General features: G+C 38.3%; 3 protein-coding genes and 1 pseudogene across 4 annotated transcripts; 1 reads left to right on the forward strand and 3 right to left on the reverse strand.

The window, feature by feature from the left end:
* Positions 1-433: 433 nt before the first annotated feature.
* KNATM (KNOX meinox protein) lies at positions 434-3711 on the reverse strand. Its single transcript, XM_089628481.1, has 4 exons — positions 3550-3711; positions 3141-3263; positions 1478-1598; positions 434-533 (listed from the first exon to the last, which is right to left on the reverse strand). Exons 1-4 carry the CDS (start codon positions 3709-3711, stop codon positions 523-525), a joined length of 417 nt encoding a protein of 138 aa, XP_089484607.1. The 3' UTR covers positions 434-522.
* Positions 3712-6236: 2525 nt separating this feature from the next.
* On the reverse strand, positions 6237-10900 carry NFXL1 (NF-X-like 1). Its single transcript, XM_089628480.1, has 2 exons — positions 10761-10900; positions 6237-10436 (listed from the first exon to the last, which is right to left on the reverse strand). The coding sequence occupies exon 2, from the start codon at positions 10323-10325 to the stop codon at positions 6666-6668; it is 3660 nt and encodes a 1219-aa protein (XP_089484606.1). The 5' UTR covers positions 10326-10436; positions 10761-10900; the 3' UTR covers positions 6237-6665.
* Positions 10901-11968: 1068 nt separating this feature from the next.
* LOC149384467 (uncharacterized) lies at positions 11969-15662 on the reverse strand. Its single transcript, XM_089629603.1, has 10 exons — positions 15420-15662; positions 15197-15340; positions 14563-14778; positions 14288-14470; positions 13977-14198; positions 13512-13628; positions 13281-13424; positions 12914-13015; positions 12508-12576; positions 11969-12230 (listed from the first exon to the last, which is right to left on the reverse strand). The coding sequence occupies exons 1-10, from the start codon at positions 15564-15566 to the stop codon at positions 12021-12023; spliced, it is 1554 nt and encodes a 517-aa protein (XP_089485729.1). The 5' UTR covers positions 15567-15662; the 3' UTR covers positions 11969-12020.
* A 3047-nt stretch (positions 15663-18709) lies between these two features.
* LOC149384468 (ERBB-3 BINDING PROTEIN 1-like) lies at positions 18710-22917 on the forward strand (annotated as a pseudogene). Its single transcript, XR_016301596.1, has 7 exons — positions 18710-18737; positions 18863-18963; positions 21396-21413; positions 21497-21700; positions 21790-21922; positions 22027-22118; positions 22556-22917. The product of XR_016301596.1 is annotated as an ERBB-3 BINDING PROTEIN 1-like (transcript).
* Positions 22918-23804: the final 887 nt, after the last annotated feature.

The raw sequence follows: 23804 nt of genomic DNA on the forward strand, positions 1-23804 counted from the left end.
CTGGCATTTAAATCGACTTTCTGTTCATTAATTCTATTGTACGAATTATTCTATATAGAAATCTAACTCCAGCCATAGCTGGTTAAATATTTTTTTAACGGAAATTAACACGTAATGTTAGATAAGTCTTGTTTTTTTTTTTTTCATCATCGTTTTATGATCGTTCAATTGTTAATCAAGTGTGCATTTTCTTCCAAAAATCATTTGCCAATTATTTATCTCACTTCTTATATTTATTTTAAGACAACTAGCAAATAATTATTATTATTATTATAATAATAAGTGAAATATCTGCTTCCCTTGCAGTATAAATAATAAACTACGACACACGGAAACTGAGATTTTAAGCAGTACTAGCAACGCTATAGCCTATATAGGTCCTTCATAAGATCATAGATACAAAAAAAAAAAAAAAAAAAAAAAAAAGGAAATCATTTTATGATATTAAACTTCGTCACTATAACACTTTGCTTCCCATCAAATCTGCATTACAAATTTATTGTAATTGTCTCTTCAATCGTGCTAGTTTTCACCTAATTTTCAGCAGTAAAAAAATATATATATTAGTAGTATCCATAGTCCAACGATCTCAAGAAAATTCCAAAGCGCATCCATACATCATAGGTTTCATGATTTGTAACATTAAGTCTCGTTTGATCTTTGTAAAATTAATGATTTAGGACTCGAAACCTTGACACACACATCACAAAGAACAAATTTATTAATGAATTTAATTATATTTTGTTTTCTCTAACAAAGTCAATCTTCAATGATTCTTTACTTAACTTCTCAAATCTTGCTCTCTCAAGTGTTGCCTTTACGCTTAGAGTTTGCATAAGAGCCAGAAAATCATTCACTTTTATTATTGTTCTTGATCTTGACTGTCATCTTTGATTAATCACTCTCTGATTTATAATATTAGGTAAAGAATAACACACAATATGAATTTTATAAGACACTATTTACTTACCTACATTAAGTTAATAATCATGGTATAATATATGTATTTTCTATTCAAACCGTTAATTCCATTAGAAGCATGGTCAAATTTCTATAAGAAAACTAGATAATGGGAAAAATAGAGATATTAAGAGACGATGAATAGTTCAGGGAAAAATAATAATTAATCAATTATTCTATTTACTTACCTATGTTAAGTTAATAATCCTGGTATAAATATAATACATGTATTTTCTATTCAAACCATTTATTCCATTAGAAATGTGGTCAAATTTCTACAAGAAAACTAGATAATGGGAAAATGAAGGTATTAAGAGATGCGGAATAATAACCAAACAATTATTAGATATACTATTTCCTCAACATAGAAAATGTATAGATTAATTTTTTGGAAACTATTATGAAACACCAATGTTAGATATTCAGATTTCGACAAGTCAGTAGCAGAAATTTTAGGTATCTCTCGCTTACTATATATGCTTATAAAAGCAGTCTTAAAATTAAGTTGATCACTAACCATGATTGGGTGTTGTGAGGTCAGAGAGTTGAGAATACATTTTGGTAATGAATGCCATGGTTTTTTGTTGGGGCTCTTCCATTGCTTCTTTGAGCTTTCCAAGTGCAAAGCAATACTCTTCCTATTATTAACATTAATTTACTCACAGTTATTATAATAAATAAATATACACATACCCTATATATATATATATATATATATATATATATATATATATATAGCCAGCAATCAAATATAGGGGAGGCCGTCAACTGTCATAAATAAATATAAAAACAATTGCAGAAAAAATTAGAAATAAAATCTAAAGAGGAGAAGAATATTCAATTTAAAATAATTTTTATTTTTTTAAGTAAATTATAAAGAAACTATATCAAATTTTCGAATGAGTATCATCAATTAAAATTATAGTCTATGACTCCGCTTGGAACCCGTTAAATACATGGAAATAAAGGAGAAAATCAAAATTATATGTTATGTTTGGAAGTTATGGAAAATTAGATGGAAAGAAAAGAAGTGAGAAAATAGACATAAACGTAGCCCCTTTGTATATAAACTTGGTTGATTTCATTTTACACTCAATTTGTCCTGAAAAAATGAATCCACTCATTAGTTATACATCTTCCATCATACTTTTATCTCCTACTTTCTTTTCTCTTCTATTTTTCCTCCATCCAAAACAATACAAGAAAAAATAGGAGGGATTCAATTCTCCCTTCTCTTCTATTTTCGGATTTCAAACGGACGATAACTATTCAAATATCAAAGATATAATAGTCCAATTTATATCTATGTCTCACATAGTATAGCGTACACGCATTAATGTCTTAGTTTGAATTATTGTTTTAATTATTAGATAATTATGCTAGAATATTAACATAATAGATTTAAAGTGGTTATATTCCTAACCCTCCAAACAGATGGTAAACCTCGATTGTTATGAAGTTTTTAACTGGGTTGGATCAGTTTATTGCATCACAAGATTCTCTATCGGTATTGACGCTTAAACTTCGGTTTTACGGGTATTTCACGATTTTGTATGTTTCTCTACTGGCGGTAACTAGTATACTGCGCAGTAACCCACCGATTATCCCGGTAACTCAAACATTGATTTAGATCTAGTTTAAAGCATATCATATATGTATTTAATTAAAACATTAAGAGAGGTATGTAGTAATTTTCCACTATGTATGTTATGTAATATATATTGTGCCTTTCTTGTTCGAATTATGTAATATATATATATTGTGCCTTTCTTGTTCGAATTAATCATATTTGTGATTATAATGCTTGATATATATTATTATTATTATAAAAATTATTACGAAAAAGAAAATTAAACGAACACCTATAATAAACCAAGAAAAAGTCAGAAAAAGTTCTATGCAAATTGCTAATAATAATCATCTTTTTATCCTTGTCATTTTTCAGAAAGAGCTATAACTACGTACTTTGATGATACACTGTTGAAGTTAAAACAGTTCTTTTCATCTAAAAGTACTGCACACATTTTCAGTTCACATTTTGCTGACCATGACCATAGATAGAATAACACGTTTATGATTCAAAACACCAAGCTAATTATGCTCGTTTCCCTTAATTATTTTATTCTATTTTTTACAATTTTTTCCGTAGTAAAGAAAAAAAAAATATTGGCGATTCTTACCATGAAGAGATCAAGGTCTGAGTGTTTTAGCATGCCTACAGTACTTATCTTCGTGTTGTTTAATTCTGGTCTCTTCAGATATTGATTCTCCTTCGTGATCTCATATTCGCCAATCCCACCAACCTAACAAAACCAAAACACAAGACTTAAATATAATTATGAAGCATATAATCACGAGCAAATTAAGAGTAATATAAACATAATCATTATTTTATATTAATAATGGCCATACAGTCCACTGAATATTGAACACTAAATATAACCACTTTAATTTATATACTCGGGACTTGGATGAATTAATTCGTCACGTAAACTATTTTTTTTTTCTTTTATCATTTTAATATCGCTCATCTTTTCTTTGAATTTGCTTACGTTCTCTGAGAGAGAGAGAGAGAGAGAGAGAGAGAACCTGCAAACAGTTGATGTGGGATTGAAGAAGCAAGGAATATGAAGGATGGGTTGATATAATCCTTTTCAGAATATCATTCTCATTCATATCATCCTCATATTCTTCTTCTTCTTCTTCCTTTAATTTCTCTACTAATTCACTCTCGCACTTTATAGATTCCATATGTATATATACTTTTAGTCCTTCCCAACTGCTTGTGTTAAAAAAAGCTAGCCAAACATGGCGAGCTAGCTGGGGGCTATATATATATATATATACACACACACAGTGACGGAGCCACTATAGGCCCAGGGGGGGCTTAAGCCCCCCCTCAAAAATTTTTTTTTTGCATTTTTTGCCCTTTTTTTTAAAAAAATTACTTAAAAATTTATACTTTTGGCCCAATTTTTATAAAATTTTTACAATCAAGCCCCCCCTGAAACTTTTTTTTTCAAATTAGCCCCCCCTGGTTTGCTTGTCTGGCTCCGTCACTGCACACACACACACTTATTAGTAGACAGTTTGTAATTATTTGATATTTTCTATTTCTCTTTGACCGAGCCTTCCCAAATACTAATATTATACTATATATATGAATAGTAAACTACTCAGTGAAATATATATAAGTTGCCAAAATGGGGAACAGGCAACAAAGAGTCTCCTGTTTTTGGAAGTAATCAATAAAATGACCAATTAATAGATTACGCCGTACATATTTATTTACTGAAACACATTGCACGTTTACACGACTTTAATTAATTTGACACACAATAATTAGTTTAGGCATGAATTTTCTTTCGGTTTTTGGTATATAAACCAAATTGTAATCATTTTCAATGTTTATGAAAATTATTGATTCATTCTATGATTGGAGATGATCAAACCAAATCTCTCCCTTGTCTATTGATGATCGGACATATTCTAGCCCAATACTTTCACTATACCGCAAAATGAGAGCTAGATTCTAATTATATTAGGGTAATGGAAAGCTAATTAGTTCGCACACGATAAGGGCTCAACTGAGTTTCTACAATTTTATTTGAGCTCCTCGCCTAAGCCCGAAAAAAATGTTCGCAATTTGTTTAAACAATTTGATGGAGGATATATAATAGACGACTTATCTGTTTCAAATAAATTGAACCTCTTTCCATAAAAATCCGGAATTTAAAAGAAAATATTAGGATTTGAGAAATTCGAAATGAAATCAGATTAGATATTCGATCTTACTGTCTAAATGTAATCATGAGATAAATATAGAATATTTAATTGTAATTGTAGAAAAAGATGAACTTCAAGCATTAATATATAGTTATTCAGCTTACTATATATAGTTTGGTTAAATATGTTTATGTATTAGCTATTATTTATTGGCGGCAATCATATAAACACTATTTTGGGATATAATACATATCAATTCGTACGGACGATCGGAGCGGGAGAGAGGTCTTTTTTTTTTTGCTTCACTGTCTTTTTACGTCAAAGAAAGTTGCATGAGAGAGAGAGAGAGAGAGAGATTGATTCTCGAGCAATGGGCAGCTTTGTTTACACATTACTGAGTATCTCCATTTCTTTTTTTAATATTTATTTAGTTATTTTCTCTGACTTTATGACGATGAGATAGTCCATAGATTTCTTTTATGTTTTTTTTCCGTCTTTAGCCAGTCAATAACCTTTTTTTTGTTATTATTATTACCAGCTAGCAATGTTTCCAAATTCGAAACTGTTCATGATATATTTGGTCAGTGTTTTGAGAGGAAGAGAATGCTTATGCTACTATTTACTTCATCCTGTGAAAATGACCGTTCGACGTATCTTGTGGACTTTTGTAGTTTCGCGATCTTTTCTTTTTTTTACCATCGCGCTTTAAGACCCGAAAAAGCAATTACACACAATAGTTATAATTTATCTGCATGCAGTATATAATAAATCAACAATGGAGTACATATCGCAATAAATAACAGTTGGACTTTAATTGGCTCGTACATGTATGTTAATATATATGTTTTAGATTATATATATTTAAAAGAAAAGATGATCGAGTTTTGTTAACTCTGAAAAATGGTATCTTCGTCAAATTCTCGTAAAGAAATATTCTGTAATCATAGGTAAAGAAAGATTTGAAAAGGTGAATATGGTAAACACCGATCCTTGTGACATGATCTCTGCGTATTAACAAAGAGATTTTATGTGTCTTTAATAAATTTTAAATAAATAGCCACAAAATTTTACTAACAAAAGCAAAAAAAAAAATATTAATACTTGTAAATATTCTGTAAGAGACATAAATCTAATATCAAGTCCCGAGTTATCTTAATAAATAATAAATAAATAAAAGGATAAACAGACCACGTTAATAAGCAGTCAAATGGCTTGGATTTTAGTGACATTATAATATATATAAAGCAGATGAATCCTCTATACAGACAAAAACACCAAAACACTGTTCAATGAACATTTTAAAACTTTTTTTAGAACAAATAAGAGGTTTATTCGTACTTTTTTTTTTATCAAATGTCCCCAAAAAAATTTAAGCTCGATATTATTCCATCAACTGAAAATGAAATGATGCAGTCAAAATTTATGTAACCAAGAAGGGCCTCATTCAAAACAATATTGGATTTCCTTTTAAAGTAAAAAAATAAAAAATTAATAAGAAGAAGAACAAAGAGCAAATATTGGATAGCACACATTTAACTTAAAAAAAATGATGGATAGCATAGCACAACGTTTCTTCTTAATTTTTATTAATTTACAATTGCATTACACGTCTATTATTGGATGATGGATACCACTGGTATTCTTGTTGACTATCATCTACAAACTTCATTCTCATCATTTTAGTATAAGAAGTCGCATAGTAGAATTCACATTTAAAATGTTGCTCCATAAAAAAAGAACAGCAAAATATAGCCTCACACCCCCAATTACATGGCGGGAAGAGTTAACATTCAATAAACAACAATACCAAAAAGTGACAGAAAAATCTTCTGCCCTTTTGTTGACACGCTATCAAAACATAAAAAAACAAGAACCAAAGGAGCTGAGGAAAAATGTAAAACATCCCATCTCCCTGTAACCCATCAAAACCAGAAACAAGAGATAGCAAAAAAACACACCAACGTACTCTCAATTTTGTCCTAACCTTGCATAGCTTTATCATCATCATAAGCAGTTTCCCAATCCTCAGCCACTTCAGAGGCATCGGGTTCGGAAATTGGCCTCGCCGGGCTCTTCTCGATCACAGCCGTGGAAGAGCTGCTCGGTGCGCTCTCGGGCTCGAGAACTGTCCAGCGATTCAGAGAAGCTGCAAGAGGAGCTTCCTTTTTCCAAACCACCTGTTGTAGATCAGCGGAGCCGCCGACCGACCATTCCTCTCCGCCGCCCCACAAATCGTCCGACTTCTTCCATTGGTTATTATTATTATTATTACCCTTGGGAGCCCCGCCGGAACCCCACGCGTTGCTTGCCGAGGAAGAAACCCCGGCGGGGTGGACCGACACGGCTCCGACGTAGACCGAGCCGTAGTCGAGCCTCCTCATGGCGGTCGCGGCTCGTGCGGGGTCGTGGAACACGGCCAGAGCGTTCTTGTCGTTCATCCACACGAGCTCGCACTCGCCCCCGAACCTCAGCACCAGCGCGCTTATGTCCGCCTCCCTCGGAAGATCCGAGAACGACACCACGAGCCGCGGGTCCATGTCCACCGTCGGATCGAACCCGGGGGCGGCAGTCGCGCCGCTCGAGCCCTTGACACCGATGACGCGCGGCGGGGGTTTCGACTTGGGCGTGACGTGGACCACGATGAACCGCTTCGGCTCCCACCCGGCCGAGCTCACCGTGAGCTTCCACCGACCCGCGATCACCCTGATCGCGTCCCTCTTGTCCTTCACCATGGGACAGAAGACGTGGGATCTCAGCCCCGGCGCGGTCCCTCGGCTCCTACCGAGCACCAGGTACTTGCACCGCTCCTCCACGGCCAACACCCATTTGGGGTCGCGTCGGTACAAGTCTTGGATCAGCTCAGACACCGCGGAGCTCTCCCCGAAGTGGAGGGCCTCCAAGCTGGGAGTGGCTATGTCAAAGGCATCGGCGAGAACCCGCTTCCGCTCGAGCTTCGCACACTCGTCGTCGCACGTGAGTTTCCTTTGCCCCAGCGGAATCCTCTTCCCGGCGGAAGATTCCACCGGCTGAAGCGGGGCCAGAAGCTTCTGAATAACAGAAGCTTCGTAGAGCGCATCAGAGTTATAAGAACCCAGGGCGGCTCCGCCGGCGTCGCATGGCACGCTCGCCGATAACCGGGCACAGGAACAAGTGATGGTCACGAGGAAACCGCAGCGAACGTCGGGACAAGCAGAGGCCGGGTGGCATTGAGCGGTGCAAGTGTGCCTGCAATCTCTTCTGGGCGCGCCACATGTCTGCCCGCACGAAGATTTGAGGCCCGGCTCGGGCTCAGGATTGGCATTGGTGTCGCACGGGGCTTGGTGGCAAGTTCTTCCACAGGCGTGCATACCACAGCGCCGGGTCTTCCCGCAGAGCTTGTTGCAGGTTATGTCCTTGGAGCCGCAAGGGATGTTTCTGAGGATGACGTGGCCGCCGACGCACTCCTTGGCGATGGGCACGGAGCAGGGCGGGCAGTCTCCGAAGTGGCAGATGTGGGAGGCCGAGTGGCCGCACGGCTGCGGCACCGAGCACGGGAGCTGGCACGACGGCGGCGGCGTTCCGCACGGCAGCGGCGGCGGGATCGAAGTCATCCCGCAGGCGCAGCTCAGGTCGGCGAAGATGGTCTCGAGGCAAGGCGGGCAGTGGCCGCTGTGGCACAGGGACTCGCAAGAGTGCTGACCGCACCTCTTCTTCTTCCCGCACGGCATCGAGCAGAGGTGCGGGTCCCACTCGCCGGAGCTCGCCGCCGCTGACGAGAGAGGGCAGCACCGCTCGCTGCAGCGGTGCCTCCCGCAGCTCTTCTTCCTCCCGCACGACTTGTCGCAGGCGAACTTCTCGCCGGAGGTCGTCCTGTGGCACTCCACGACTCGGGACGTGGACCCGCACCGGCACTTCTGGGAGACTCTGACGAGGCAGGGCGGGCAATTCCCGGCGTGGCACGACTCCTCGCACAGGTGGGCTCCGCAGGGGAGGGGCTTCTCGCAAGCCTGCGAGCAAGTCGAGATCGGGTCCAAGCAGCTCTGCCGTTGCTCCTCCGAGGCCGTTTTCCCGCAGTGGCAAGTCTCGATCTTGCTCGGCGTCAACTCGCAGTCGGCGCAGGGGCCCGGATGGCAAATGTCGCCGCAGAAATGGTTCCCGCACTTGAGCTTCCTCCCGCAAACGGAGTTGCAAGAAAAGACACCGTCTTCGGCTCTCACTTCCCCCGAGACCGACATTTCTCCGCAGAGAACCGTCTCCGTGACGTTCTTGCAGAAGCACTTGGCGCTGACCGGGACTCGACACTGGTCACACGGGCCGAGATGGCAGGTCCTCTCGCACCTGTGCCGGCCGCAGCCGAGGGACTTCTCGCAGCGCTGACCGCAAGTGAGAACGGATTTCCGATCGGAGCACCTCGTCGTGATCGTCTTCTTCCCGCACGGGCAAATCCGAGGCGGTGCAAACTGCTTGCAAGGCGGGCAAGGACCCGGGTGGCACTGAAGCACGCAGACGTGAGGGCAGAGATCCTCTCTGCTCTCTCCGGGGCCCACGACCTCCCTCTCGAGCGCCTTCCCGCACGGCTCTCCGCACGAATGCGGGGTCAGGTAGAAGTCGGAAGGCGGGTCGGGCCTCTTCCCGCAGAAGCAGAGGTACCGAATCTCCTTCGAGAGAGAGAGCTGAACGGACTGACACCCGGGGCACCGCCAATTCACACCCTGCTCCTTCTCGGCGGAGAAATCGGCCGAGGTCGGCGCCCGGGCCCACTTCTTGATGCAGCTCAGGTGGAAGATCGAGTAACAGCTGGCACAAGACCAAATGGGCGCGGACCTCTTGACCATGTCGTAGCAGATCATGCACTCAACCGCACCGGTCGTGAGCTTCTCCTCAATCTCCTGAAGCAGCTGAGGAAGGCTCGAGTCCTTCGCTGCCTTGTTGGCGGTGGTGTTGTTGTTGTTCCTTACTCTCCCCTGGGTCTCGCTTCTCTCCCTCCTGAAATGGTTCTTCGGCTCGAAGAATTGACCCCTCGGACCGCCACCGTTGTTCCCTCTATACTGACCTTGCGAAGCTCCAGCGCCGCGCCCAGAGTCTCTCTCTTCGATCCCGGGCGGGACCGGGTTCGATTGAGCCCTCGGACCGCCACCGTTGTTCCCTCTCTGCCGACCCTGTAGAACCGCAGAGCCGCGCCCGGAGTCCCTCTCTTCGATCCCGGGCGGGACCGGGTTTGATTGACCCCTCGGACCGCCACCGTTGTTCCCTCTCTGCCGACCCTGTGGAACTGCAGAGCCGTGACCGGAGTCTCTCTCTTCGATCCCGGGCGGGACTGGGTTTGATTGACCCCTCGGACCGCCACCATTGTTCCCTCTCTGCCGACCCTGCAGGGCTGCAGAGCGGCGCCTGGAGACTCTCTCTTCGATCCCGGCCGGAACTGGGTTTAATTGGACATTCAGACTGGGGTTTGATAGAGCACTGACCGAAACTGGGTTTGATTCGACGCTCGGTCCCGGTCTTGATGATGGAGCACCGACTAGGGTTGGGGTCGGGATCGGCGGTACTGGGGTTGAGTCGGGGTTGTGACCTCTCGGGACCCACTCGCGACGGGCGGAATTTGAAGGAGCGAATCTCGGCCTGTTGTTATCACTTTCAGTTCGGACATTAGAGCTCATACTCTCTGAAAGAGAACCTCCGAAACCAGTAGTCAGCGGAAACAGATTGGATTGAATTAGGGTTTGGCCTTCTAAACAACCACCAACGACGACAAATAGGCAACGAACAAACTGATAAGCACCAACAAATAGACACCAATGAGAACCGGGTTCAGCCTTTCAATCGACAATTAAGTTTCACAATGCGATTTTACCCAAACGATTTCGTCTACAACTTTCCGAGAAAATATATCGATGTTTTTTTTTTTCATCAATAGGTCGGTTAAATATATATCGATATTTTTTTTTTCATCAATAGGTCGGTTAACAACAGATTCGGAATGAGGTCATCAATGATTAAATACAGTCCTCAAATACTCACGAAAACCAAAATGAATTTCAAAATCAATAAAATGCAAAGAAGAAGCTGAAAAGCAGTACGAGAATCAAACAAACCTGATTCGAAATGCGAAGCGAGAGGAAGATTTGTTTTTCTTTTGATTTTCCCTTTACTCGCTGCTCTTGATCAATCTGAATTTGATACTATATATTTCTGTGCCTGGGTTTGATTGTGTGCGCGTATGTATATATAGTATGTATATATACGAGAGAGAGAGGATAATCTAAGGTGACGAGAAGTTTGACGAAATTTCCTTGGGGCCAAAGGATATACGCTGTCAAAGTGACACGCGTTGACCACTAGCTTATTTCCTTGCTCGTTACTCTCGTTGTGTAGCTGAATATCATCACCGCCTTGTAACTCTATCACGGGCCCAAACACCCTTGGGAAAGAAAAAGCCCATTGGGCCAGTAAACAAGCTCAGGTCTGTTATATATTAGAGAGAATTACAAAACTGACGGTTTTAGTCGGATTCCTTTCTAGAGAGAGAGAGAGAGAGAGAGAGAGAGAGAACGTGCGCTAGAAAGAAACTAGTAAAGAGAGAAAGAAACAACTTGAGAAAAAGTACGAGAGAGAGTAAAAAAGTAATCAAAAGCCATCACGTTTCGACTTTTGGAACAGTCACGTGGCTAGATGAAAGTTGAAAATGAGTTTGCTTATCTATACATGAATTTAAAGATGGAACAACAGAGAGTTTGAATTTCATAAAAAGAATGTTACTAATTTTAGGTGCTATCGCAACATAATGGCTAGCTTTAACTTCATTTAAACAAATATCTTTGTATGATAAAAAATAAAAAAAAACTTGTGAGAGATTGTTTCTAAAAGAAACTTTGCTAAACTATGAAAGAATTTTTTGTGGAGTTCAATTTGCCTTATCATACAAAATTCCGCAATCCTTTGCGTCGTCATTCGGGTTTTCCTAAGCTATGTGTCGTGAATTCACCAAATATATTCTCTAACAATTATTGAGTTCCATGTGCAATCCAATCCAACAAATCGAGAAGGGTCAAAAGTCGCATTGTTGACTCGGAGCGTATCATATCATAATAAAATTCAAGTAATTTTCAGTTAAAATTTCAACTATTTAAGAAAGAAAGAAAAAAAAAGATGGTAACCCAATAACTTTGAATCATTTTCAAAAAAAAAAATCTCATCTTTATATATCTATATTATATTTCATACTCCTTTTCACTAGACCAAAAAAGTAAGACATACAACAGGAAGGGACTTGTAGCATCTTCCTACAAAACAATGAGTTTTCCCCCCCAAAAAAATATAGCGAAAACTGAAAGAAAGGAGTTCTCAAAACTACACTACACTAGTCCTTTGTCACAATTTCTTGCCAATCCAACGGCGTAGCCAACATAGCTGTGTGGTGTCAACTTCAAAAGCTCTGTCTTTGCTTCTTTCGGTACCTCCAAACTTTCAATGAACTCTCTGATACTCTCTTTCGTAATTGCTTTTCCTCGGGTTAGTTCCTTCAGCTTCTCGTATGGCTCGGGTACACCATATCTTCGCATAACCTGCGTTCATAAAATTTAAACATATAATACTTTTTCTCTATTTAAAATAAATAAAAACAAAAAAACAAAAACAAAACTGGCCAAAGACCAAACCGGTAAAGAGATCGTAGGTACTACACTTAGAAAACACACACACACAAAGAAAGCTAATAAAGACAATATAATAATTCTTGAAATCCAGTTCGAAAAGTGGTGGTTTAGTCATGGACTGCCGGGATACTAAATTAATACGTTTTAAGTACACAGATAAAAAAAAAAATAAAAAAACAATCCTTACAGTCTGAATTGGTTCAGCAAGAACCTCCCAACAGTTGTCCAAGTCCTGGCTCAAGCGAGCTTCATTAACCTGGTTGCAAAAGGAAACCGTATGATTAGCTTCCGGTACATCCTTATTTTCATTTGAATATTTTTATATAAATCCAACTCTAAAGTTTAAGAACTCTTCTTTGGGAGGTAAGTTTAGGAAATATAAAATCTTAATTTTCTCCGTGCTAAATGATTCTTACTTTTTGTATCTCATTGGATCTCCGACATAGAGCAACTGTACTGGCATTGAAGTATTTTAAAATGGTTCTTACTTATTGTATCTCATTGGATCATTATATTTACTATGATAATATATATATATCTATATATCTATATATGTATTTATGCAGTTCAAGAAGGTCAAAGTTCATGCACACCTGAAGTTTTCCGATCCCTTGTAGCGTGCTTTTATATGCGAGAAGAGAGTGTCCAAGCCCAACACCCATATTTCTCAGAACAGTTGAATCAGTCAAATCCCGCTGCAACATTATTTTCAAAATGCCATCGACAAAGCTGAGCGAATTTCTTCCACAATGTTACATTTTCATAATTGGTGAAAGGGAATTCTTAATTACATTATGGCATAAACAATGACACAAATACACCCCCAGTTTTTTTAATAATGACAAAACCAACAATGTTTTGAACTGTTACTGCTATATGCTTTACAGACATACATGTATATATATAATATATATATATATATATATATATGAGCTAAAAGCACAACGAAAAAATCCGCACCTGAAAACGTGAGATTGGCAACTTGTTGCTTAGGTGAGACAGCTGTTCATTAGCCACACCAAGATTACCTTCACTGTTTTCGAAATCAATCGGGTTCACTTTATGAGGCATGGTTGAAGACCCAATCTCTCCAGCCTTGGTTATCTACCCAATTTCAGGAGACGAAATATATAAATTTATCGAACTGAAAAAGAAAACTAAGGTGACTTACTTTTGATCTAGAAAGCTCACCTGCTTAAAGTAGCCATAGGAAATATATCCCCATACATCTCTATCAAAGTCAATAAGTATGTTGTTAAAACGGTAAATGGCATGAAACAGTTTTGCCATATAGTCATGAGTCTCAATCTGAAGAAAAAAAGAAAAGGTTAGTTGATTCTATATCATTTGGACAAAAAAAAATTGGCACCATAGCAATGAGCTTTGTCCTCTTATTTAATTTTGTTTTCCAGTAGGTGTCAGTTTCAGCCTTTTTTTTTTCTTTTCCAAAACCATCGTTGTGACACATTTCCATCAAAGACAACAATTTTAACACGTAACCGTGGAAACATTGCGTGTACTTAACGTTCACGCATCTAAAGAACTCGAGAACCGAATTTCCAACAACCATTTGACATAATATTAGAATACGAATTATACAGGGAAATATCGAACCATTCACTGTGTGAAATGCAGAGTGGGAAGAAAGAAACAAACCTGACTAACGTAAGGATTGAAAGTCAAACCAAGAGATGTGACGAATTCCTCGGCAATCCTCGGCCAGTCAGCACTGGGATATGCAGAAAGATGAGCATTGTAGTTACCAACTGCCCCGGCAAACTTACCCATAATCTCAACCCGAGAAACGTCCCTTCTTTCCCTGCTCAGCCTCACGGAAAAAATTGCCATTTCCTTTCCCAGAGTTGTTGGCGAAGCTGGCTATAATGTTCGGTAAGACAATCATCAACGAAGCCATGACAAGCGCTCGGGAAAACAACTTTCAATATTCTCAACATAATCATTCATACCTGCCCGTGGGTACGAGAAAGCATGGACACGTCAGCATTGGCCTTAGCCATGTTCGATAGTGCAGCGATCAATTCATCCATGACTGGGTACATGGCATTTTCCAGAGCTTCCTTCAACATCAGTCCATGAGCAAGATTGTTTATATCTTCGGACGTGCAAGCAAAATGGAAGAACTCAAGCACCTTCAATAAGAAAGCAAGCAGTTAGATTATTCATAAACCGAGTTTTAAATAGTAATAAATAAATGTATAAAAAATATGGAACGACTAAAAACCTTGGCTATCTCCGGATGAGGCTCGCATTTCTTCTTCAAGAAGTACTCCACAGCTTTTACATCATGGTTTGTCACCCTCTCGATCTTCTTTATCTCCAACGCATCATCTTCCGTGAACCCATCAACAATCGCTTGAAGAAATGACGTGGCGCTTTCACTGAAGCTCGGGACCTCTTCGACTTCAGGAATTTGTGAAAGCTTTATCAGCCATTGAACCTGAAATAGAACAACAAAGAGCTCAGATACATAGTCCCAGAAAACCCAGAGTTCCATGTTTGTTTGACCGTCTCAGCTTCATTATGAAATCAGTTTCAGCTGAATTCAGGTTGACCACTAAACAAGCATATCGAATTGATGTGACATTTCAAATACGCAATTTGTAACACAGTTTGAATATTTAACGCCAAAAAACAGAGAGCTATGTGATTTCAAATCATTTGTTGAGCTTCAACCAGTAACACAAGCGAAGATAATTAATGTTCTCACGCAAGGAATTCAAAGTCACAACACCATACTAACTCAAACGAAATGTACTTAGCTGTTTATATACACTGAGAAATTTATTGAAACACACACACCAAGCACAAATGCAAATAACGTGACTGAAAAACAATTATAAATGAATAAAATATACCTCTACTAAAACACGATAATAGATAAGAGCATATTCACTGGTGTAGAGACCCAACTCTTTCACTTTTCCCCAATATCGGCCGTCAAGCGGCGATATCGCCGTCAAACTCGAATATCCGATTTCTCTCGACATTTTTGTCACTGTCTGAACAAATTAATGACACTCACGCTTGTCAGAAAATAAAACTAATTTGCAAATGGTTAAAACGAACGGTTTTTGCTACCTTCTCGGTGGAGATACCGTTGGACTTGAGAGCAACTTGAAGACGGCGAAGAGGAAGTGATTGGAACGCCTTTGGGTGTGGCGTAGAACCGAACCAAAGCGATAAGTTTTTTACGTTTCCCACAAGCGAAGAGCTTCCCATCTCCATGGCGGTCGGCGCGTTTCAGTACCCGAGTGAGGCGACGAAAGTTGCGGGTTTAGTGTTTTTCCTTGTTCTTTTTTTTTTTTCTTCTTGTTTGTTATTATTAAAATAAAATTATCTATTTCTGCGATGAAAACCCTAGAGTTGTTTTTTTTTTTTTTTTTAGTGTATTATTAACCATGAAAAATATGATACGAGCAAAAACAAAATCACGAAAATATGAATATTATTCAATTTTAATGAAATGTGTTAATGTAATTTCTCAAATAATATTTACGAGACACGTGACGAGATTGAGACTTAACACGTGTATCGCTTTTAGGATCATCGAGATCACGTCTCCGTTAGTTTCGAGAGAGTCGTGACGGATTGGAGACGAACCCAAACGTTATCATCTCTTATAGAACTTAAAGATTAGTGATGAAGATAGTCCGTTGATCTCGTTGAGTCTTAAAAGATACGTTCTCGTTGGATTCGAGAGAGTCGCGACAGATTGGGGACGAACTTAAATGTCGCTATCTCTAAAAGAACCTAAAAGGTTAGTGATTAGGAAAGTGGTATTTGTCGCCTCTCGTGGCTTAGTGTATCTTCGACAATTTCACGTGGTACGAATCTTAATAATTGCTTGGGATGAATACATGCCTTTGGACTCGAGTACATGTTTGTAATCCGAAGAATCATGGCGGGGATGGAGGCCTCAAATAATGTCACGTATGCTGTTTCGGTGTCACGTGTCGTAATATAAATAAATACTCATAAATTCAAAAATACGGCAATATATAAATAAAGATTTAGGTGGACATATATGTATATCTATAAAGAATTAAGGGAAATTCTAGTATTAGCTTTCTATTAAATCAACTTGAAGAGTGAAGACACAATGCCTAAAGCTTTTGACAACGTGCCCCTCGTAATATAAAAACTCAATCTTTTTCTCCTTAGTATCATGATTTGTGACATTACACTACTTTCGTTGACGATTTCTCACCCACCAACAGTTTGGTGGCCACGTGTTTATCACGTGATGATCAATTCAATGGCATTTTTGTAAAGTACATACATTAATAGATTACTATAATTCAAAAAACAAAAGAACAAAAAATGAATAGAAAAATATAAGAATAAATGATGTCTCTCTCTCTCTCTCTCTCTCTCTCTCTCTCAAAATCACATTCCCTCCCGACCTCAGCGCACTCATCCAATACTCTGCGAAGGCCTTTGGAACTCCACCACCATCCCCGCCGCAATCATCCAATCCCCTACGAAAGTCCCTCAACGATTTCGTGTTCGTCGCGAAAGGTCTCCCATGAGAAAATCTCTGCCGAATCAACGATGGAGGAAGTCAGAAGATCATACTTTGTTTTTTTTCTTCTGTTTGCTCTCTCTCAACGTGTAGTTCGAATAAGAAAACTTCGATTGTTTTTGGATCCTATTTTGCACATTATTCTTCTTTAGTTGACCACGTTAAAAACTATTGTAATTTTTATTTCTTTTGTCCCTTAGAGAACATCACAAATAATCTTTAATGAAAACAACCAATCTGGCTAAAATAAATACAGAAGAACAAAATAGAAGCTTGTGTACTAAGATTTATACTTGTTCCTATCTCCCAAGAAACAAACTTTTTTTATCTCCGCAAAAGTTCTTAAAGCCGCTCAAAGTGAATTTTGTCTCCAAAGACTTGCCATCGTGTTTTCGAGTGATCACCGCTGTTCAAAATGAAAACCGTCACTGAGCTTTGAGATTGAGACTTGTATGTAATGTTTTTGCAAGTTTCAGATTGAGATTTTTTTCATTTGATTTGAGTTTTTTTTTCCTCTAAAATAATTTATAAATACAAAGAAAATGAAGATATATTGGGTAAATTAATTTTTTGATTCAATTATGTATCCGCATATGTGTTTACGCAGAAGCTCGGTGTGTCACGGATGTGGCCATTGGCGACGACAAAATTCAGAGGAGTCAGTTGGTGTTCTAAGTTGCGCGTCCAATGTAGACGAAGCTAAATTGTTACTTGTACACGTGTGTTTGTGGAGAGAGAGAGTTTAATTAATATATATTATTTTATTGTTATTTAATGATAGATATGTAAATTCACTATATATATCTATCATGTGACAAAAGAGTGCCTAGTTAATTAATAGGGAAAAAAATGTAATGATATTAAAATAGAACAAATCGAGTTTTTTTTTTTTTTTTTCTGTTACAAGTGCGCTATAGTTCATGGCGAAAAAAATGTCATTAAGAAGAGCATCTCCAATCCAAGCAACCAAAGTTACTTTGTTGCTTATGTATAATTGTCACATCATTTTTTATGTTTATGTGTATAGTAATTATTATGTCATTGTAGTCACTTTTGACACCGATATTTTTTATTTTTCTCATTAAAAATTAATAAAATATTAAATCAACCACTATTTTAATTGAAGTGAGACATAACTCAATTATAAAATATATTTTTTTAGAACGTATAAAGAAATTTAAAATGCTTGCAGTGAAGTGGAAAGAGGAAATAAACCCTAGCCGTTAAAAAAGAGATGAATATAAACCCTAACTCACACCTTCAGAAAACCCTAGCTGGCGCCCTCAGCCACTTCGTCTCTGTCATTCGCCTCTCTCTCTCTCCATATCCACTCTCTTATCGTACCCACCCTAGCTTCATCGCTCAGAAGCTCAATCCTTCTTCGCTGTCAAATCCACTATGCATTTCCTTTCCTCTGAGTTGTCCGAAACGGTACACATTGATACTTTTTTCATTTTCATTTCTCTTCGATTTGAGAATTGCGTGCATCGTCGTTGATTTGTTTCTTTTTATCTGTTGTAGTGATTTGAAATATTCGAAGCCATGTCGGACGATGAGGTCGTCGCCAAGTACAAGAGCGCTGCTGAGATTGTCTATAGTATATCTCTTTATCTCGCTCCATTTTTGGAAGTATATTTTTTTTTTTACGAATTCAATGGAAGAGTATTATTAGTCGAACTTTGATTTAGCTCATTTTGGTGATTTTCTGAATCGACAATGTTTTTTTGTTGTTGTTATTTTAGAGGCTTTGCAGCTAATAATATCCGAATGCAAGCCCAAAGCTAAGATTGTGGACCTCTGTGAGAAAGGGGATTCGTACATTAGAGAGTAAGTTTACTAATGAAATATGGGTTATATTGTTTATGCAGCTTTAAGTAAGTGGGATTTTCGTTCTTCGATTTGAATTTGACAATGATAGGAACTGATCCGTCATTAGATAGTACTCGATTTTTTTTTTTTTAAACTTGACATTTATAATTAGTTTGTTTATTTTAAGCAGGAGAATTTGGATGGATCATAGAAGTTTTTGTGAGGAATCATTTTGTGTTGTCTGATGAGAAATTAGATGTTCTGGACTTTGTTGATGGCAACTTTGCCGAGGTGATCGATTTTTTGATCATCTCTTTTTCCCTGTTGCCTAAAGTATTCTTGGCCATACATGGGTTCTTTGGGTAGACTTCCTTATGGTTGAAGCCTATTGTCCATATTGCGCCACATCTCCACCAAATTAACTGTCTAGTTGAACTTTAGTAGTATCTGATATGGCTTTTTGTTTCATGAAGGAAGGACAATTGTCCAGTTTATGTCACTAATAGAAATTTGATGTTCTGACTTTGTTGATGGCAGCTTTGCCGAGGTGATCGATTTTTTGATCATCTCTTTTTCCCTGTTGCCTAAAGTATTCTTGGCCATACATGGGTTCTTTGGGTAGACTTCCTTATGGTTGAAGCCTATTGTCCATATTGAGCCACATTTCCACCAAATTAACTGTCTAGTTGAACTTTAGTAGTATCTGATTTGGCTTTTTGTTTCGTAAAGGAAGGACAATTGTCCAGTTTATGTCACTAATAGAAATTTGATGTTCTGACTTTGTTGATGGCAGCTTTGCCGAGGTGATCGATTTTTTGATCATCTCTTTTTCCCTGTTGCCTATAGTATTCTTGGCCATACATGGGTTCTTTGGGTAGACTTCCTTATGGTTGAAGCCTATTGTCCATATTGAGCCACATTTCCACCAAATTAACTGTCTAGTTGAACTTTAGTAGTATCTGATTTGGCTTTTTGTTTCGTAAAGGAAGGACAATTGTCCAGTTTATGTCACTAATAGAAATTTGATGTTCTGACTTTGTTGATGGCAGCTTTGCCGAGGTGATCGATTTTTTGATCATCTCTTTTTCCCTGTTGCCTATAGTATTCTTGGCCATACATGGGTTCTTTGGGTAGACTTCCTTATGGTTGAAGCCTATTGTCCATATTGAGCCACATTTCCACCAAATTAACTGTCTAGTTGAACTTTAGTAGTATCTGATTTGGCTTTTTGTTTCGCGAAGGAAGGACAATTGTCCAGTTTATGTCACTTATAGAAATTTGATGTTCTGACTTTGTTGATGGCAGCTTTGCCGAGGTGATCGATTTTTTGATCATCTCTTTTTCCCTGTTGCCTATAGTATTCTCGGCCATACATGGGTTCTTTGGGTAGACTTCCTTATGGTTGAAGCCTATTGTCCATATTGAGTCACATTTCCACCAGATTAACTGTCTAGTTGAACTTTAGTAGTATCTGATTTGGCTTTTTGTTTCGCGAAGGAAGGACAATTGTCCAGTTTATGTCACTAATAGAAATTTGATGTTCTGACTTTGTTGACGGCAGCTTTGCCGAGGTGATCGATTTTTTGATCATCTCTTTTTCCCTGTTGCCTATAGTATTCTTGGCCATACATGGGTTCTTTGGGTAGACTTCCTTATGGTTGAAGCCTATTGTCCATATTGAGTTACATCTCCACCAAATTAACTGTCTAGTTGGACTTTGTTGAGGTGATCGATTTTTTTATCATCTCTTTTTCCCTTGTTGCCCATACTATTCTTGGCCATATATGGGCTCTTTGGGTAGACTTCCTTATGGCTTGGCTCTCTCGATTCTCCTTTTCGTGTAAATTCGGCTCACGCCTTAATTAATTCAAGTAGTTATTGTTTTAAAAAAATACCCGTATTTTGAGCCACATTTTCTTTAAATAAATTAAAAGCTAATATCGGCGCCACTGCTCTTGTTGATGCATAGTAACAATAGCTATGTATTGATTGTCTAGATTGCTAGATAAGGATTGAATGGGCACTTCACCGAGCTGGTCAGTGTTTGTTGATTACCTCTTTTTCCCTGTTGTCTAAATTCTTGATCTTGGGTTGCTTCATGTAGCTGTTTTAACCTGGTTAAAAACATTTCCCCTGTTTGAGCCACATTTTTATCCATACGTTGAAATTTTACAATCATGTCATGATGAAACTTTTATGAGCTATGGATTTTATCTTGTGATGCCTTTTTTTTTTTTTTTTTTGTCATAGTTGATAGAGAACCATCTCATGTCCTGTCACCCCTTTTTGATTCATTTATGATGTTTTAAGTTTTCAGTATTTTGTGACTTCTGGGTTGAGCTATTCCTAATCCCAATGATGAACGCTATCAAAAGCTATGGATCATCATCCAAATGAGGCTTTTTTTTTTGTCATAGTTACTCTGATTGGGATCTCTAATTTCTCTAGAATTTACAGGCATATGAGTTGTTTCTAGTATGTATATTTACGAGAACATATAACTACAATGAATTTGATACTTATTAAGCTTAATTGGTCTTAGCAATAAATGAATTTGATTCATTTATGATGTTTTAAGTTTTCAGTATTTTGTGACTTCTGGGTTGAGCTATTCCTAAATCCCAATGATGAACGCTATCAAAAGCTATGGATCATCATCCAAATGAGGCTTTTTTTGTCATAGTTACTCTGATTGGGATCTCTAATTTCTCTAGAATTTACAGGCATATGAGTTGTTTCTAGTATGCATATTTATGAGAACAAATAACTACAATGGGCATTCGATTTACTGGATCTTTACTCTTGATTGATGTTTTGGATGCAGAACAAAGACGTGACTGAAGCAATTCAGAAGGTTGCTGCAGAATATGACTGCAAAATCGTTGAAGGCGTTCTCAGCCACCAGCTAAAGCAGTTTGTGATATACGGCAACAAGGTCACCAATACTGACACGCGAGTTGAAGATGTAGAATTCGAGGAGAATGAGGTGTATGCTATTGATATAGTCACCACCACAGGGGACGGGAAGGTAATTTAGAAGAATCTAAGATGGACTCCGTTTTGAGATTTTCTCCACAAAATATCTGATTATCAGTGCCCGGGGATATAATTTTGCAGCCTAAACTTTTGCATGAAAAACAAACTACCATTTTCAAAGACAAGAACTATGACCTGAAGATGGAATGGAAGCTTCGAGGTTTATTTTCAGCAAGATTAGCCAGAAGTTTTCCATCATGCCCTTCACTGCTAGGTTAGTTTACATGCAAATTATAAAGCTTAGATTTGATTTTTCTTGTCTATTTTGTATTTTATTTAAAGTTTGTTGTTTGGAAATGTGAAAAATTTCGTGGACAGGGCGTTGGAAGAGAAAAAGGCATGATTGGGACTAGTGGAGTGTGTTAACCACGACCTTTTGCAGCCTTACCCTGTTCTTCACGAGAAATCTGGTAAATATTTATCTCAAGTCGAAAGATTTGCTTGCCGACAGACCCTTTGGGTTGAACAGTAAGGCTATGTTTGGAAGAGAACAAGTTCTAATTCTAGGAAAATATAGAAAGTAAGAAAAGATGTTTTACTTGTGTTTTGAATCTGAAGAAAATTTGATAGTTATTTTCTGTTCTATAAATTCTTCTAATTTCATTAAGTGACAACATGTATTGATGCTCTCATTTAAAAATATTTTTCTTGAAACATTGAAATGTTTATCATTAAATGAGAATCGTTGCCTAGCCATTTTTTTTAATAAGAAGTTCTTGATTTCTTCTAATATTTTTTAATAAAAAGTTCTTGCAATATTTCACATTTTATCTTAAGTTCCAAACAAATAAACTATTTTTATTTTTTTTAAAGATTTAAGACTATTAAATTGAGGAATTTTTTGCAGGTGATTTTGTTGCCCACATGAAATTCACGGTTTTGCTAATGCCAAATGAGTCGGACCAAACGAAGCAAATGTCATCAAGTTGATCGTAGCGAATCTCGACCGAAATTTTGGTCGAATTCGCACCGAGCTTAACAAAGATTCCCCGGTGTTGGGGTTTCAAGATATCCGGCACGATTCTTATCGTGCCCGAGCAGAAAGACAGGCAATCACTACCTTCCCTAGGGATGGCGACAAAGTTCGTCCGAGTTCCTTACGAAGAAGCCCATTACACTTCTTTTTAGACATTTTGAATTTTATTTGCCTAAAATATACTTTTAATGCTTAGTTACTTGGAGAAATAATATTAATAACATTCATATATTCGTGCTTAATTATTTATGTGTCTGTCTTAAGTCTTCAAATGCAAATAAACTACATCATGACCAAAAATTTGAATCGAAAAATTTGTTACAACTAATCAATCTCTTAGTTTTAAGAAGTTGTATGCATATTTAAAAAAAAAAAAAATAAATATAACTTTTCCCTCTCTGTCCAAATAAAAATATCTTCAATTCAAATAAAAAAATTACTTGCGCATAATGGTATATTCCATCCTACGTATTAATATATAATTATATCCAAGGCAAGTCCTACCAACCTTGAAAATCTAAGAGATAAATATTTGAATATATCAACCAAACCGGCCATCATAAAAAAGTAAAAACTCCCGTGTAGCCATAAAACATGTGTTATTTACAAACTAGTAGATCATAGCTAAAAAATAAACCAAACTAGGGAGACATAAAATTAGAGGAAAAAAAAAAACTAATAACAAGGAATCTCCACCATGCTTTTAAATCTCTAGTAACTATGTTTTAATCTGATCACAACAAATAACAGTCAATCGCCAACAGAAATGGGTCGGCCAGAAATCCCGAGCGGGGAGCGAGAAATCTGGCGGCGAGAAGAAGAGCTGCGATCTCTCTGAACCGGCTTTCTCTCCGGCGACTTTCTCGGCGACCGATCATCGGCTCTCTCAGAAAATTCCTCCTTGATTTTTCTCACCTGGCTGTGAACCGGTGAACCCAATTCCTCCTCCTTGTTGTTGCCGTGATCCATTATATCTTCTTCTTAAAATGACTTGGCCTTTGCACCGAAAAATAAATAAGGGTTGAAAGAAACAACTTGTGTATGTGAATATAATACTAAGATGGGAAAAAAAGGAGGGGTCTTTATATATAGAGAGCCAAGAGAGAGAGAGAGAGAGAGA

This window comes from Urtica dioica, chromosome 10, assembly GCF_054948205.1.
Source record: "Urtica dioica subsp. dioica isolate 48M chromosome 10, U.dioica_male_clone48M_v1_H2, whole genome shotgun sequence".
In the NCBI taxonomy this organism is placed as follows: Eukaryota; Viridiplantae; Streptophyta; class Magnoliopsida; order Rosales; family Urticaceae; genus Urtica; species Urtica dioica.